Raw genomic sequence first — 17676 nt, forward strand, 5'->3', positions numbered from 1 at the left:
AAAAAACAGGCCCTGTGAGAGGGCCCAGATGCTGGATCTTGCAAAGATTTCTTTCTTATTTTTTTAATTTAAATTTTTATTTTAATTTTTTAATTAAGTTTATTGGGGTAACATTGGTTAATATTACAATTACATAATTTTCAGGTGCATCTATATATTCTATTGTGTAATTACCACCCAAAGTCCAGTTTCCTTCAGCTACTAAATATTTGAATCCCTTTACCCACTTCGCCCTCCCCCTATCTCCCTATATTTGACCCCCTTTCTCCTGTCTACCTCTCCCCTCCTCCCCCAAGCCCTACCCTCTGGTAACCACTAGTCCATTGTCCATGTCCCTGAGTCTCTGTTTGTCCTGCACATTTGTTGCTTTTAGGTTTATATCCCACATATAAGTGATATCATGTGATTTCTACTTTTTCAGTCTGGCTTATTTCACTTAGCATGATTATCTCGAGGTCCATCCATGTTGTCACAAATGGCAGTATTTCATCTCTTCTTATGGCTGAGTCATGTTCCATTGTATATATATACCACAGCTTCTTTAGCCAATCATTTATCATAAAACACTTTGGTTGCTTCCATGTCCTGGCCATCATGAGCAATGCTGCTATGAACAACAGTATGCAAATATCTTTTTGGATATGGGTTTTCAAGTCTCTGGGGTAATTATCCAGTAGTGGGACTGCTGGATAATATGGTAGATCAATTCTTAGTTTTTTGAGGAACCACCATACTGTTTTCCATAGTGGCTGTGCCAATTTACAGTCCCACCAGAAGTGTATGAGGGTTCCTTTTTCTCTGCATCCTCTCCAACTTTGTTATTACTTGTCCTGTTGATTATAGCTATTCTAACAGGTGTGAGGTGGTATCTCATTGTGGTTTTGATTTGCATTTTCCTAATAGGTAGCAATGTTGAGCATCTTTTCTTATGTTTGTAGGCCATTTGTATGTCCTCTAGGGAGAAGTGTCTGTTCAGGTCCTCTGCCTTTTTTTGATTGGATCGTTTTTTTGTTATTGAGTCATGAGTTCTTTGTATATTTTGGATATTAGGCCTTTATCAGAGGCGTTGCTTGCAAACATATTTTCCCACTGAGATGGTTGTCTCTTTACTTTGTTGACGGTTTCTTTTGCTGAGCAGAAGCTTTTTAGTTTGATGTAGTCCCATTCATTTATTTTTGCTTTTACTTCCCTTGCCTTTGAGGTCAAATTCACAAAATCCTCTTTAAGTCCAACGTCCTTGAGTTTCGTTCCTATGTTTTCTTCTATGCATTTTATTGTTTCAGGTCTTACACTCAAGTCCTTAATCCATTTTGAGTTAACTTTTGTGTGTGGTGATAGACAGGTGGCCTTCCACTGTATGTTTTTGGCTTTTTTGTCAAAAATTATTTGCCCTTATAAATATGGGTTTACTTCTGGACTCTCGATTCTGTTCCACTGATCAGTGTATCTGTTTTGCTGACAATACCATGTCGTTTTGATTACTGTCGCTTTGTAGTATAATTTGAAGTCAGGCAGAGTGATGCCTCCAGCCTCATTCTTTTTTCCTCAGGATGGCTTTGGCAATTCGTGGTCTTTTGTGCTTGCATACAAATGTGATGATTTTTGTTCTATTTCTTTAAAAAATGCTGATGAGATTTTGAGGGGATTGCATTAAATCTGTATAATGCTTTGGGAATATCGTCATTGTAACTATGTTGATTATTCCAATCCAAGAACACAGAATATCTTTCCATTTCTTTGTATCTTCCTCGATTTCTTTTAATATAATAGGGTCTTGTAGTTTTCATCATATAGGTCCTTCACATGTTTCGTTAAATTTATTCCTATTTTATTCATTTTGTTGCAACTGCAAAAGAAATTTTTTCCACTTCTTTTTCTGACACTTCATTATTAGAATATAGGAATGCTATAGATTTTTGAACATTGATTTTGTATCCAGAGACTTTACTGTATTTGCTTATTGTTTCTAGTAGTGTTCTTGTGGAGTCTTTAGGGTTTTCTATATAGAGAATCATGTCATCTGCAAATAGTGACAGTTTGACTTCTTCGTTTCCTATTTGGATGCCTTTTATATCTTTCTCTTGCCAAAACTGCATTGGCTAGGACCTCCAATGTTATATTGAATAACAGTGGCAATAGTGGACAGCCTTGCCTTGTTCCTGATCTTAGAGGGAAGGTTTTTAGTTTCTCACCATTAAGTATAATGTTGGCTGAGAGTTTGTCGAATATGGCCTTTATTATGTTAAGGTACTTTCCTTCCATACCAATTTTGTTAAATGTTTTGATCATAAATGGATGCTGCATCTTGTCGAAGGCTTTTTCTGCATCTATTGATATGATCTATGATTCTTATTTTTTAATCTGTTTAAGTAGTGTATCACATTAATCGATTTGCGTATGTTGAACCATCTCTGTGCCCCTGGGATGAACTTAATCGTGGTGTATAATCTTTTTAATATGTTGCTGTATTCGGTTCGCTAGTATCTTATTTAGGATTTTTGCATTTGTGTTTGTGAGAGATATTGGTCTGTAGTTTCCTTTTTTTGTGTTATCTTTAACAGGTTTTGGTATCAGAGCAATACTGGCCTCATAAAATGAGTTGGGAAGTACTGCCTCCTCTTCGATTTTTTGAAAGAGTCTGAGGAGAACAGGTATTAAATCTTCTTTGAATGTTTGGTAGAATTCACTGGTGAAGCCATCTGGTCCTGGACTTTTACTTTTTGGCACGTTTTTGATGATTGTTTCAATTTCCATACTGCTGATTGGTCTATTTAGATTTTCCAGATCTTCTTGATTCAGTCTAGGAAGATTGTATTTTTCTAAGTACTGGTCCATTTCTTCTAGATTATTAGATTTGGTGTCATACATCTTTTCATGGTATTCTTGTATGATCCTTTGTATTTCTGCGATGTCAGTCATAATTTCCCCTCTTTCATCCCTGATTTCATTTGTGTCCTTTCTCTTTTTTCGTTAGTGAGTCTAGCCAGGGGGTTTGTCAATTTCATTAACCTTCTCAAAGAACCGACTCTTTGCTGTATTTATTTATTCAATTGTTTTTTGGTTTTCAATTTCATTTATTTCTGCTCTAATTTTGATTATTTTTTTCCTTCTGCTGACTTTAGGCCTTCCTTTTCTAGTTTTTTAAGATGAAGCATTAAGTTGTTTATTTGGGCTCATTCTTGTTTTTGGAGATAGGCCTGTAATGATATGAACTTTCCTCTTTTGACTGTTTTTGCTGTGTCTCAAAAGTTTTGATATATTGTATTATCATTATCATTCGTTTCTATGTATCTCTTGATCTCTCTTTTTATTTCTTCTCTGACCCAGTTATTCTTCAGTTGCATGTTGTTTAATCTCCATGTATTTGTGGTTCTTCCTGATTTCTTTTTGCAGTTGAGCTCTAGTTTCAAAGCATTATGATCAGAGAATATGGTTGATATGATTTCAACCCTCTTATATTTGTTGAGGCTATCTCTGTGTCCCAGTCTGTGGTCAATTCTTGAGAATATTCCATGTGCACTAGAGAAGAATGTATAAGCAGCTGTTTTGGGATGGAAGGCTCTGTATATGTCAATTATGTCCAGTTGGTCTAATGTGTCATTTAAGGATGTTTTTTCCTTACTGATTTTCTGTTTGGATGATCTGTCCATATCCAACAGTGGGGTATTTATGTCCCCTACTATGATAGTGTTTTGGTCTGTTTCTTCCTTTAGTTCTGTTAGCAATTGCTTTACATATTTTGGGGCTCCCTGATTGGGAGCAAAGATATTAATAAGTGTTATGTCTCCTTAGTGCATGATTCCTTTTATCATTATGAAGTATCCCTCAGTGTCTTTACCTTTTTTTTTTTTTGGCATTTACTTCATCCAACATTTGTACCGCTACTCCCGCTTTTCTCTGAATGCCATTTGATTGAAATATCATTTTCAACCCTTTTACTTTGTGTCTATATTTGTCTTTGGAGCTGAGATGTGTCTCTTGGAGGCAGCATATGATGGGGTTTTGTTTTTTGAGCCATTCTGCAACTCTGTGCCTTTTTATTGCTGAATTCAGTCAATTTACATTTAGGGTGATTATTGAAATATAAGGTCTTCTTAAAGCCATTTATCTTTTGCTTTCGGTAGCTCGGTTTTTCTATTGCTTCCTTGTCCTTGTGTTTGTTTTCTTTATTTTGGTTGGTTTTTGTGGGTTTTGCCTCCGGTTCTTCTTGTTTTACATTATGTACTTCAGTTCTGACTCTATGGTGTGTAGTTACCATTACAAATATGAAAAAGATAAATATACAGTCGTCTATTTTCTTCTATGTGTACCTTATCTCCTTTCCCCTTTGTGAATTTGGATCTTTGAATCCTCCCCTTTTCAGTCATTGTTATCTCAATTTGTTTCTATGTATGTTGAATGTTCATTACTATCTTGCTAAAGCAATTCTCTTCTTATTATTTAAGCTTACAATGCCTTGCTCTTAGTAAGGGTTGCACTTCTCTGCTTCTATTTGCCTGACAGTCACTTTACTCCTAATCATGTATTCTTTATTGCTGTTATTTTGTTTTAGGTGAGCTGACCCCGCTCAGAATTTCCTGTAGTGCGAGCCTCATAATGGAGAATTCCCTCAATTTTTGTTATGTCCGAAAAGGTCTTAATTTATCTTTCATATCTAAAGGAGAGCTTAGCTGGATACATTATTCTAGGCTGGTAGTTCCTTTCACTTAATAGCTTAAATATCTGATTCCATTCCTTTCTGGCTTGTAAGGTCTGCGCTGAGAATTCCGATGATAATCTAATGGGATTTCCTTTATATAGTACCGTTTTCTTCTGCCTAGCTGCACTGAGAATTGTCTTTGTCATTGGTTTTTGATAACTTTAATACAAAGTGTCTTGGTGAAGGCCTTTTTGGGTTGAGATAATTGGGTGTTCTGTCGACTTCTTGAATTCCAAGATCCAGCTCATCCCTTAGATTTGGGAAGTTCTCGTCCACTATTTGACTGAAAATGCTTTCTAGTCCTTGTTCCCTTTCCTCGCCTTCAGTAATGCCCATTATTCTTATCTTTCCTCTCCTGATGGTATCAGCTAGTTCTTGTATTTCTCTTTCATTATTTTTCATTCTTTGGTTTCTCTCTTCTTCCTTCTGGTTCATTTCTAGACTTCTGTCTTCGATATTACTGGTCCTTTCCTCCATTTGGTCAACTCTATTTCCCAAGCTTGCTATTTCATTTTTTCAACTCTTGCAGTGTGTTTTTTTTTATCTCTAGAAGTTCTATTTAGTTCTTTTTGAGGGTTTCAATCTCCTTGCTCTGCTGATCTAGTTTTTTTTTCAATTCCTGAAACTGTTGATATGACTCGTTTCAGAACTCACTGAGTTTTTTCAGAAGTACCATCCTGAATTCTCTGTCACTTACGTTGCATATTTCTATGTCTGTAAGCTTATTTTCTGGAAATTTTTCTCTTTCTTTCTGAGATGCCTTGCCACCTTGGTTGTTCATGGTGTTTAATGGACTATTTCTCCACCTGGGCATTAATGGAAGTGTATTCTGTTGTTTTTCCAGAAAGAAGATTTATTATACAAAGGTCTCTCTTTAGCCTGCTGCAAAGAAGGCGCTTTTCTTTTGGTTTCAAGTAGGTGGCATCTAAGCCTCTTGGATCCCTGCTTTATATAAAGCCTAATGTCTTTTATGTTCTTGTAGATTTTAATCATACTTGATACTCTCAGTTTCAGTCCTTGTCAGTGTTAGCAAAAGTTTTGATAGCGTTTGCTCAGATTCCCCTGGGGCTCCACTGTGATCAGTCTTGGAGGGCATGGGAGGAGGGGCCCTCTGGGTTGGAGGTTGAGGGCTGTGGCTAAGGCTCAGTTTTGCAACCAGGGCCAGTAGAAATCAACTGTTGTTTCTCTGCAGTCCCATCTCACTTCTCTGCTTCTGCCTGATGACTGAGCCCTGCTGCCAGCTGCGTAGAAAAGTCCTGGTACTTCCAGGCAGGGGTGATCAAGGAAGTCGCAGCACCTTCACCCCTCCCCCTCCTCCTGCAAGGAGCTCCAGCAGCTGCGGGAGGCAGCTTCTTTATTTGTCCCAGTCTACCACCGGACACCCAGGGTGCTGACCTGTGGTAGCTCTTTTGCGCAGATCCCATGCTTAGACGTGCTGGTGTGCAGTTTGGGTGTTTTTTGTTCACTTTTAGATGTTCAGCTTATTGTGTTTCAAGGGGAGAGATCTGAGGATGTCTCTCGCGCCACCATGTTTTCCCAGAATCTTCTTACAAAGATTTCAAAGTACTATGTTCATAATACCAAAAAGAACCAAGCTTAAAGAAAAGGAAGGTATAATGGCAATGTCTAATTAAATAGACAATAAAATATTGGTAAAGAAATAGTAATTAGAAAAACAACCAAAGGTAAATTCTGGAGTTGGAAAGTCAATAATAGAAATAAAAAAGTCATTAGACAATCTAAGAGTAGATGTGAATTGTGAGCAGACAGACTACTTGAAGATAGACTAATAGAGATTATGTGATCCAAAGAACAGAGAGAAAAAAGAAAGAAAAAAGTGAATAAAGCCTCAAAGAAATGGGGACACCATTAAGCACACCAACATAGACATGACGGAACTACCAAGAAGAGGAAGGAGCAGAAAGAATATCTGAAAAAGTAATGACTAAAATTTCCTGAAAAACATTAATCTAAATACCTAAAATGATCGACTAATTCTAAGAAGGATAAATGCAAAGTGATCTATATCCAGGCACATCATAGTAAAAATAATGAAAGACAAAAGGAAAATCTTGAAAGCAGCAAAATAAAAACCACTTAACACATACAAGAGAATACCAATACGATTAACAGCTAACTTCTCATTATAAACAGTGGAGGCCAAAAGGCAGTGGGATGGCATACTCAAAGTCAACCGAGTATTATAACCATCAAAACTATCTTTCAAAAAATGAAAGTGAAGTAAAGACATTCCCATATAAACAAACTGAATTACTTACTAGCACACCAGCTAGTTACTAAAAAATACTAATGGAAGTTCTTCAGGATCAAAAATGTAAGCCCAAATGGCAATATAATATATGAACATACACACACACACACCACACACAGAAGAGTACCAGTAAATGTAACTACGTAATTATAAAACACAATATAGATGCATTTCTTCTCTTAACTGATTCAAAAAGCAACTGCATAAAACATGTACATAATGCTATTGCTGGGCAAAACATACAGAAATATATTTGACAATAACAGTATTAAGGAGAGTGACAGCAAAGCTGTACTGGAATAAGAAAATGACAAAAGATGACAACTAAAAACTCAGCAACAAATAAAGAGAATCAGAAATGGTAATTAAGTTAATACGACAACCTCTATAAATATGTACTTGCTCTCCTTTCTTCTCTCAGCTTCCTTCAAAGTCAAAAAGTTATATAATGTAACAGTTATAACAATGAATTGTTGGGTTCATAATATATACAGATATAAGATGTATAACAATAATAGTTCAAAAAGGGGAAACAGGGAATAGAGCTAGATGAGACTAACATTTCTACATTTTACTGTAATTAAGTTAGAATAAATCTTAAGTTTAATCTGAGCTCAACCGTTAAGAAACAACTTTTTAAAAAATACTGAAAAATAATTAAATTAAAATATTATACCAGAAAATATTCATTTAATGAAAACTAGTAAAAAAGGAACAGAGGAGCAAAGAAGAAATGAGTCATATAAAAAAATAAAATGACAGACATAAATCCAACTATATAAATAACATCAAATATGAATGGAATAAACAATTCAATCAAAAGTCTGGGACTGTCAAGAAACAAGATCCAACAATGTGCTATCTATAGGAGATACTCGATTTAAAGATAAAAACAGTTTGAAAGTAAAAGGATAGAAAAAGACATCATGCAAAGAGCAACCATAAGAAAGCTATCGTGGCTATATTAAAATGAGACAAAACAGACTTTTAAATAAGTCTAGAGACAAAGAGGGATATTTTATGATGGTAAAAGAGTCAGTCAGTTGGGAATATATAACGAGTATATGTATATAGAGCATACTAACAACAGAGCCCAAAAATATGTAAAGCAAAAACTACCCATCAACCAAAAATAGAACCACTAAGCAGAAGATCAAAAAGAAAACAGAAGACCTAAACAACTATAAGCTGAGACCTAAAAGACATCTAAATAATATTTCACCCAACAACAATATATACATTGTTCTCAAGTGCAGATGAAACATGTTCCAGGATAGACAATATGTAAAGCTTTAAAACAAGCCGCAGTAAAAAAGACTGAAACCATACAAAGTATGATCTCTGACCACAAAGCAATAAAATTAGAAATTAATAACGGAAAGACATTTGAAAAATTCAAATATGTGGTAATTAAATCACACATTTTTAATTAACCACCGAACCAAAGAAGAAATCACAAAGGAAATTTTAAAATTATTTTGAGATGAATGAAAATGAAAACACATAGTACCAAAACCTATGGGATGAAACTAAAATAGTACCTACAGGGAAATTTACAGCTGCAAAAGCCTATATTTAAGATAAAAAGATCTCAAATCAACAGCCTAAACTTCCATCATAAAACACTAATAAAAAGGAAAGAAAACTAATCCAAAATAAGCATAAGAAAGGAAATAATAGTTTAAATACAATGAAATAGATAATAGGAAAACAGAGAAAAATCAATACAACCAAGAACTGTTTAAAAAAAAAAATCAACAAAATTGGCAAACCTTTAACTAGAGTGATCATTCTTACTAAAAGCAAGAATGAAAGAGTGGTCACTATAACTGACTTCAGAGATAAAAAAGATTATACGGGAATGCTATGAACAACTATATGCCAACAACTTAGATAACCTAGAAAAAATAGACAAATTCTATAAAGACACAATTGAAACTGACTCAAGAAGACTTACTGTAACAAGTAGAGATTAAATCGGAAATCAAAAATATCCCAACTAAGAAAAGCTAGATGGCTTCACCGAAGAATTCTACCAAATATTTAAAGAAGAATTAAAATTAATCTTCACAAACTCTTCCAAAAAGTGGAAAAGGAGGGACACACACTAACTCATCCATTCTATGAGACCAGCATTATTCTGATACTAAGGCCAGACATCACAAAAAGAAAACTACAGACAAACCAATATCCCTTATGAATAAAGATGTAAAAATACTCAACAAAATACTAGCAAATTTAATCTAATACAGTAACAAGGTTATAGACCACGACCAAATGAGATTTATCTCAGGAATATAAGAGTAATTCAACATAAAAAAAAAAATCAGTGTAATATACCATATGAATAGAACAAAGGGGGGGACACACGATCATCTCAAGTCAAAGAAAACTAACCAACTCATTTTATGAGGTATTCTCATACCAAAACCAGACAAAGACATCACCAGAAAATAACAGAATCCCTCTAATGAATACACATGCAAAAATCCTAAATAAAATACTAGGAAACAGAATCCTAGTATTCTGTTTATATAAGGATTATATCTTATGACCAAGTGGGATTTATCTCACAAATGCAAAGTTGGGTTTACATCTGAAAATTAATGTAATACACCATATCAATATAATGAAGAAAAAAACCACGATTATTTCAAAAGCTGCAGTAAAAGGATCTGAGAAAACTCAACACTCCTTCATAATGAAAACATTCAAATTAGGAAGAGAAGAGAACTTCCTCAACCTGATAAATTCCCATAGCAGTGTATGAGAGTACCAACTGTTCCACAACCTCACCAACACATGGCACGGTCATCCTTTTATAATTTTAGCATTCTAATATTGTGGTAGTTTAATGATGTGATTTAAATTTGTACTTCTCTTTTTTTATTGAAATGATTTAAAAATTTTTCCCCCGTCTACCTCCTCCTTCCTCCCTTCCTTCTGGTAACCACTAGTCCATTGTCCATGTCCCTGAGTCTCTGTTTGTCCTGTTCATTTGTTGCTTTTAGGTTTATATCCCACATATAAGTGATATCATGTGATTTTCAACTTTTTCTGTCTGGCTTATTTCGCTTCGTATGATTATTTCAAAGTCTATCCATGTTGTTGCAAATAGCAGTATTTCATCTCTTCTTATGGGGGAGTAATACTCCATTGTATATATGCACCACAGCTTCTTTATCCAATCATCTATCATAGGACACTTTGGTTGCTTCCATGTCCTGGGCACTGTGAATAATGCTATGAACATTGGTGTGCAAATATCTTTAAATATGCACTTTTCTAACTACTGATATTAAGCATTTTTTTTTCATATGCTTATTTGCCCTCTGCATATCTTCTTTTGTGAAGTACCTATTTTTAATTGGGTTGTTTGCTTTCTTATCATTCAGTTTTAAAGACTTCTTTTATACATTCTAGATGCAATTTTTATCAGACATGTGATTTGCAAATATTTTCTCCCCATTTATGACTTTTTTCATTCCCTAATAGTCTGAAGACCAGATGTTCTCAAATTTGATGAAATCCAATTTAATTTTTTTCTTTTATGTATTATGTTTTGGAATAGTATCTAAGAAATCTTTGCCTAACCTAAAGTCATGTAGATATTCTCCTATAATTGCTAAGTTTCATAGTTTTGCACTTTATATTTGAAATGCACTTTGAGTTAATTTTTAAATATGATGCAAAGTTCATCATTTTGTATATGGATATCCAATTGTTCCACCATTATTTTAAAAGACTTTTTCTAATGAATTGCCTTTGCATCTTTGTCAAAAATGAATTGAGCATATGTGGGAAACTATTTACGGAGTCTCTATTCAGTTTCACTGATCTATTTATCTACCTTTTTTTTAACCTTAGTTTATACTTTATTTTTTTTATTTTTTAATTTATTTTTTATTATAGTGACATTGGTTAACAAAATCCAGTAAGTTTCAGGTGTACAATTCAACAGTAAGGCATATATATATATATATATATATATATATATATATATATATATATATATATATATATATAGTATTGTGTTCATCACCCATAGTTAGATTTTTCTTTCACCACATACTTGACCCCTTTTACCCAATCTACCTCCCCCTACCCCTCACCTTCTATAACCACTAGTCCTTTGTCCATGTCCAAGAGTGTTTGCCCTGTTTGTTTGTTGCTTTTAGGTTTATATCCTACATATAAGTCATATCATGTGATTTTTAGCATGATTATCTCGAGGTCCATCCATGTTGTCACATCTCTTCTTATGGCTGAGTCATGTTCCATTGTATATATTTACCACAGCTTCTTTAGCCAGTCATTTATCATAAGACACTTTGGTTGCTTCCATGTCCTGGCCACTGTGAATAATGCTGCTATGAACATCAGTGTGCAAATATCTTTTGGGATGTGGGTTTTCAAGTCTCTGGGGTAAATATCCAGTAGTGGGATTGCTGGGTCATATGGTAGATAAATTCTTAGTTTTTTGAGGAACCTCCATACTGTTTTCCATAGTGGCTGTACCAATTTACAGTTCCGCCAGCAATGTATGAGGGTTCCTCTTTCTCCACATTCTCTCCAACACGTTATTACTTGTCCTGTTGAGAGTAGCTATTCTAACAGGTGTGAGGTGGTATCTCATTGTGGTTTTGATTTGCATTTTCCTAATAGCTAGTGATGTTGAGCACACTTTCATGTTTGTTGGCCATCTATATGTCTTCTTGGGAGGTCCTCTGCCCATTTTTTAATGGGACTTGTTTATTTTTTGTTGTTGTTATTGAGTTGTATGAGTTCTTTGTATATTTTGGATATTAGGCCCTTAACAGAGGCATTGCTTGCAGATATTTGTCTATCTTGATGTTAGTTATCACACTGTCTTGATTATTGTAGCTTTTATAATAAATCTTTAAACCAAGTAGTATAAGTCTTCCAACTCTGTTCATTTTTTCCCATTATTTTGGCTATTCTAGGTCCTTCGCATTTCCTTATGCATTTTAGAATCACCTTTTCGATTTCTATACACGCACACACAAAAAAAAAATTCTGAGATTTTTACTGGGATTGCCTTGAATCTAAAGACCAATTTGAGGGAAACAGACATCTTAACAATATCAAGTCTTTTTATCCATGAGTACATCATATGTATGAATTTATTTAGGTCCTCTTTAATTTTATCAACAGTGTTTGTCATTTTCACATACAAGTCTTTCACATCTTTTGTCAGATTTATTTCATATTTTTATTATATCAATTTTTAATTACTTGACTGTTCCTTGCTATCATAAAAACACATGGGTTTTTGAACACTGATACGGTATCCCACATCCCTGCTAAACTCACTTATCAGTTCTAGTAACTTTTCCATAGATTGCATATGATTTTCTCTATAAATTACCACATTGTCTGCAAAGACAGTTGTCTAATCCACTTTTTTTCTTGTCTTATTATACTGGCAAGGACCTCCAGGTACACTGCTGAATAGAAATGGTGCAAATCAACATCCTTGATTTAATCCTGATTTTAGGAGGAAAGCATTCAGTCCTTCACCATTAAGTACAATGTTAGCTATAGGTTTTTCATAGATGCCTTATTTCGGGCTAACTCTGTTCCATTCCTAGTTTCTGAGGGTTTGTATCAGAAATGTTAGATTTGTGGATGCTTTCTCTGCAGCTATTAAGATGATATACAACTTTCCATAGTTTAATATGAATCACACTGATTCATTTTTCAAATGTTAAGCCAACATGCTTTCTTGAAATCAGTCTCATTTGATCATAACACATTATTCTTTTTATATACTGTTGGATTTAATTTGCTAAAATTTTGTTTAAAGTATTTTTATCTGTGTTTACAAGTAATATTGGTCTATAGTTTCCTTTTCCAGAAATGTCTTTGTTTAGTATCAGGTTAATGTTGACCTCAAAATAATCCCCTTCTCTTCAATTTTCTGGAAGAATTTTTATAGAATTGGTATCAAATTTTCCTTAAATGCTGTAAAATTCACTAGTACTGCCACCTGGGCCCACAGTTTCCTTTTGGGGAAGGTTTTATATAGCAAACTCAACTTCTTTAATTGATATAGGTCTATTCAGTTATCTATTTCTTCTTAAATAAATTTTGATATTTTACATCTTTCGAGGAATTTGTCCATTTCTTCTAACTTGCCGTATATACTGGAATGAAGTTGTTCATAATATTCCTTTATTATCTTTTTAAATATTTGTAGAATTTGTAGTGATGTGACCTCTCGTTCCTGATACTGGGAATTGGTAATTCCTGATAATTGGCATCTCTTCCCTTTTTTCCCCTAGAGGCTTATCAATTTTAGTGGTCTAAAAGATCCAGGTTTTGGTTTCAATTATTTTCTCAATAGTTTTTCTGTTTTCTATTAGTTTCCACTCTGATGTTTATTATCTCCTTGCTTTGGCTTTTCTGAATATCATTTGCTCTTCACTTTCTAGTTTAAGTTAGAAGGTGAGGCCATTGACTTGAAACTATTCATTTCCAGTAGAGGTGTTCAGCACTATAAATTTCTAAGTATTCTTTAGCTGTATCCCACAAATTCTGATATGTTGTTTTCATTTTATTCAGTTCAAAATACTTTCCAATTTCTCTTCTAATTTCTTCTTTCACCCATGGGTTATTTAAATATATGTTATTCAGTTTCCCAATATTTAGGAATTGTCCATATTTTTTTAAATTAGTAATTTCTAATGTAATTCCATTGTGGTCAAAGAACCATACTGTATGCCAGGCACTGTGAAGAGTGTTTACATGCTTCTCATTTAATACTTTGACTTCCCCCAGGAAGTCAGATCTGATAAGTGAATTAGGAAAAGGTCAGGCTAAAAAAGTCTGCCACAGAAAAATAATAGCAATAACAACATAAGCCTACAGGCCAGCTAAAAGGTAACTGGGAAATAACAAAAATTAATCTTAATACTGAAATATTTAAGGATGAGTTGATGTCTGGGATTTGCTTCAAAATAATCCAGGGTGAGAGAGAATGGATAGGGGAAAATATCAAATGAGACTGGCCAGGGGATGCACTGAAGCTAGATGTGTTCTTAGTACTTCATTACACTATTTTACTTTTTAAAACATTTAAATTTTACCATAACGAAGGGTTTGTTAGATTTTAATATTAGCACTTCTTACAGTGTAACCTAAGGGAAAAAATAGTAGTGGCTTAAACACTGTTCAAGAGAAAGAACTGCTAGCAGTGCTGTATTTGGTAGAAATCTGCTGGTAAATGAGAAGTGACAAGTGTATATATAGAATATGAATCACTGGAGTTAGCCAAAGAGTGTGGGTTTCCACAAAGTAAGCAGGTGACACAATTGCCCAGCAAAACAGAAGGATAACAGCATAAACATATATATATTCTATTTGTGAATGTCACAAAAGTCTCTCAATATATTTCAAATTTTTCTTCTAAGTTAATTTCATCTTTTTTCAAGGATACTGCTAGCATATTTTCCCAAGATGAAGTGTCTCCTTCATAATCAATACTATATATACCGTATTTTTTCAGTTTCACCGTGCAATCAAGAAAATAAAGCTTCCTTTTAATCTATGATTTCCACTTTTATTACCAATTGTACAATTTTATGAAAAGAAATAATTATGATGGAAAATTAAGAAAATGCACTAATCATGCTTATCATAACAGAGCAAGAACATCATGTAACCAAGTTTATCAGGTGCGTACCATTGCTTGGTATTAGGGATACAACGCTGAACAAATAGGGGAGGTCCCTAATGTCCTGGGATTCTTGAGCGTCTAAACATCCATTCCTAACCAGTGTACAAATAAGGAAATCAAGGTCCAGAAAGATTAAATGATTTTTGCCCATAAATGCACACTTCATCAGTGGTAGGACTAGGGCAAAACCAAGGCCTCTGGACTCTCAAGGCAGGTGGCTTTACATAATAACTTGAACTGGTTTCACTTTATATTTCATCCACAGGTCCACAAAACATAAGAGCGCTCTATTTCTAGAAAGTGGCTCCTGAAGAAAATAATAATGACAAAGCACAATCAGTCCTAAGTTCCCTAAGGGAATCATTTCATTATCATCACTGCGAAAGATGAAGCCTAATATTTATAAGGCACTTACTCCTGAAGAGTGCGTAACCTAATTTTAAAGACCAGCACAGTGTCGGGCTAATATTCTATTATTAGGGTAGCAGATACTCAGTCTGGAATATTCATTACCTAGGATTATATTTTTAAGGGTGGAGATCCTTTTTTAAAATAAACAGGAAAAGTAATGCAAAATTAATGAAACTTTCGTAAATAAGTAAAAGCTTCTCCGGCTTGCCGGGTGAGCGCACGATCACACCAGCGCGTTCCAGAGCATCGGCTCCTCCCCTCCAGCCCACATTCCCCGCTCTTCCACCCCCGCCGCGCGGCAGGATGATGGTGACCGCGTCTCCCGCTCAATTTCAATTCTCCCACGACCGCGGCCGCCCGGCACGCCAGGGTTTCCACCTGCGCGCACCTCTGCATATCAGTCACGCTCGGTGCCAGTAGTTAACCTTCGTTCCCAGCACCGCCGCGGCCAAAGTGCCTTCAGCCCAGCCGCGAACAGGGAGCCCGGCAGGCCCAAGACCCGGCAGCGAACACTGGGAGGTATCGCGGCTCCCGGGGTCAGAGGTGCCGCCGTAGCCACACCCACAGCCTGCGCGGTGACAGCTCCCGCAGCTGAGGCAGGCCGTGCCGACAGGTGCAGCACCCCTTCCGCCCCGCCCCAGCCGGGCGGGGGTCCCAAACCTCCGCCCCGGACCGCCCCCGCCCGCCTCCGCGTGCACCACCTGTCGGGCCGTCCCGCCCGGCTCCTGACGAGCGGCCGACCAGGGCAGTTTGAGTCCCAGGGGGATGAGGGCTTTACCGGAGGGTGGGCCCCACGCAGGCGGTGTCGGTGCTCTCGATCTCCTGCAAGATCCGCTCATGCTCCGGGACGGTGCCCACTCCCTCGCCGCTCTCCGCCATCTTGGCTGGAAGCTGAGGAGCCGGCGAGGCGCGGCGCCGAGCGGACGGCGGGAGCGAGCGGCACGCGGCGCGAGCGCGGGGGGGCGGGGAAAGGGGCGGGGCGGGGGCGAGCGGAGCCGGGAAGGCGGCCGGCGGGCGCGCCACCCATCCCCGCGTCCAGGCCCTGGCACCTGCTGAAGGCCAAGGTGCTGACTTGGGTGGGGTGGACTAGATACTCGTCGCCTCCCGCTCTCCCCCGCCACTTGCCCCCAGTTGCTGTCTAGTGACTAGCCTGGCTTTAACATATAATTTTGTTTTCTGTGTGCCGGACCCTCCCTCTGCTACGTGCTGGGAATACCTCAGTAATGACGGAGGTTGACAATCAAATAAGCACCCTCAGTCTATAACAAAAGCTATGAGAGCATTTAACAAGGAGGCCTGATGTACTCTGGGTGGTGAAGAGTCAGGGAAAGGAAAACGTACACCCAAGAAAAGCAAAATTGTGTGTGGGAGTAAGATTTATTTTAGGAACGAACCAGGAAAATCCCAGCTGACCACCAAGACGACCACTCTGGGTGGATTCATGTCCCTCCCCACAGGAAGTTCACAGAGGCCAGTCAACTTGAAAATAAGGCACTAGAAAAATTAAATGATGAAGAACTATGACACTTAGCAAAGATGCAAGAGAGACCCAAGGCAACATGTGATATGCCAAAGTCCTTGAACCCAAGTTCCCCCAAGTTGCTATTGCTGGGATGAGGAGGGGTGGAAGCTCTTGAGAAGAAAGGGGCTCAGAGATGGGAAAAGACAGGTGGATGGCTTGGTCAAAGGTACTAATGTAGAAGAGTTCTGTTTAATGACATGCTTGTGGGACACTGAGTAAACCAGCTTGTCATAAAGCATCAACTGAGGATAATTAATTGGGAAGAGGGTCATAACCCCTAAAGGACAACGATTTTCTGTTCTCCATTAATCCAGGGCTCTAAAATGCCTTTAAGTCAACCAAGCTCTTTACTATCCAGCTGTGTAACTCACCCCTTTCAGTGAGCTTTCACTAAAAGCCTATTTCTATCCTCTTCCCCAACCCCATACAAAAATCCTGGGAGGTGATCTAATAGTTAAAAGCATGAGCTCTGAAGACAGATATCTTCCATTTAATTCCTGGCTCCTTCGCTTCACAGCTGGGTGACATTGGGCAAAAACCTAATCTCTTTATATTTCAGTTTCCCCATCTGTAAATGACCATAGAGTAGTGTCATGTTGCTGTCCCATATTGTATTAGTTTTCTACTGTCACTATAACAAATTACCACAAACTTAGTAGCTTAAAATAATTCAAATTTATTATCTTACAGTTCTGTAGATTAGAAGTTTGACACGGATTTCATTGAGCTAAAATCCAGGTGTTCCTTCTAGTCTAAGAAAGAATTCATTTCCTTACCTTTTCTGGCTTCTAGAGACCACCCACATTCCTTGGTTCATGGCCTCAGTCTTTAAAACCAGCAACACTGCATGTCTTTGACCATTCTTCTGTAGTCACATCTCTCTCTGACTCTGACCTAAGCCAGAAAAGGTTCTCTGCTTTAAGGACTCAGGTAATTAGGTTGGACCCAACCATATAATTCTGGATAATCATCTATCTCAAGGTCTTAACCTTAATCACATCTGTAACATCCTTTTTGTCATGTAAAATAATAAATTTACATGTTCTAGGGATTAGGATGTGAACATTTTAGGA

The 17676-nt window shown here is 36.8% G+C and overlaps 1 protein-coding gene across 2 annotated transcripts in view; it reads right to left on the reverse strand.

Annotated features, from left to right (window-relative positions):
* EXOC6 (exocyst complex component 6) overlaps window positions 1–16014 on the reverse strand; it is a 170036-nt gene extending 154022 nt beyond the window's left edge. Inside the window, exon 1 of one of the 2 annotated variants that reach the window (XM_039871724.1) lies at window positions 15860–16014. In XM_039871724.1, coding sequence (XP_039727658.1) covers window positions 15860–15960 — 101 coding nt within the window. In that variant the 5' untranslated portion in view covers window positions 15961–16014. The remainder of the gene's footprint in view (window positions 1–15859) is intronic. The other variant, XM_039871722.1, reaches the window with a different exon arrangement.
* Window positions 16015–17676: the final 1662 nt, after the last annotated feature.

This window comes from Pteropus medius, unplaced genomic scaffold (genome assembly GCF_902729225.1).
Source record: "Pteropus medius unplaced genomic scaffold, Ma_sr-lr_union100, whole genome shotgun sequence".
In the NCBI taxonomy this organism is placed as follows: domain Eukaryota; kingdom Metazoa; phylum Chordata; class Mammalia; order Chiroptera; family Pteropodidae; genus Pteropus; species Pteropus medius.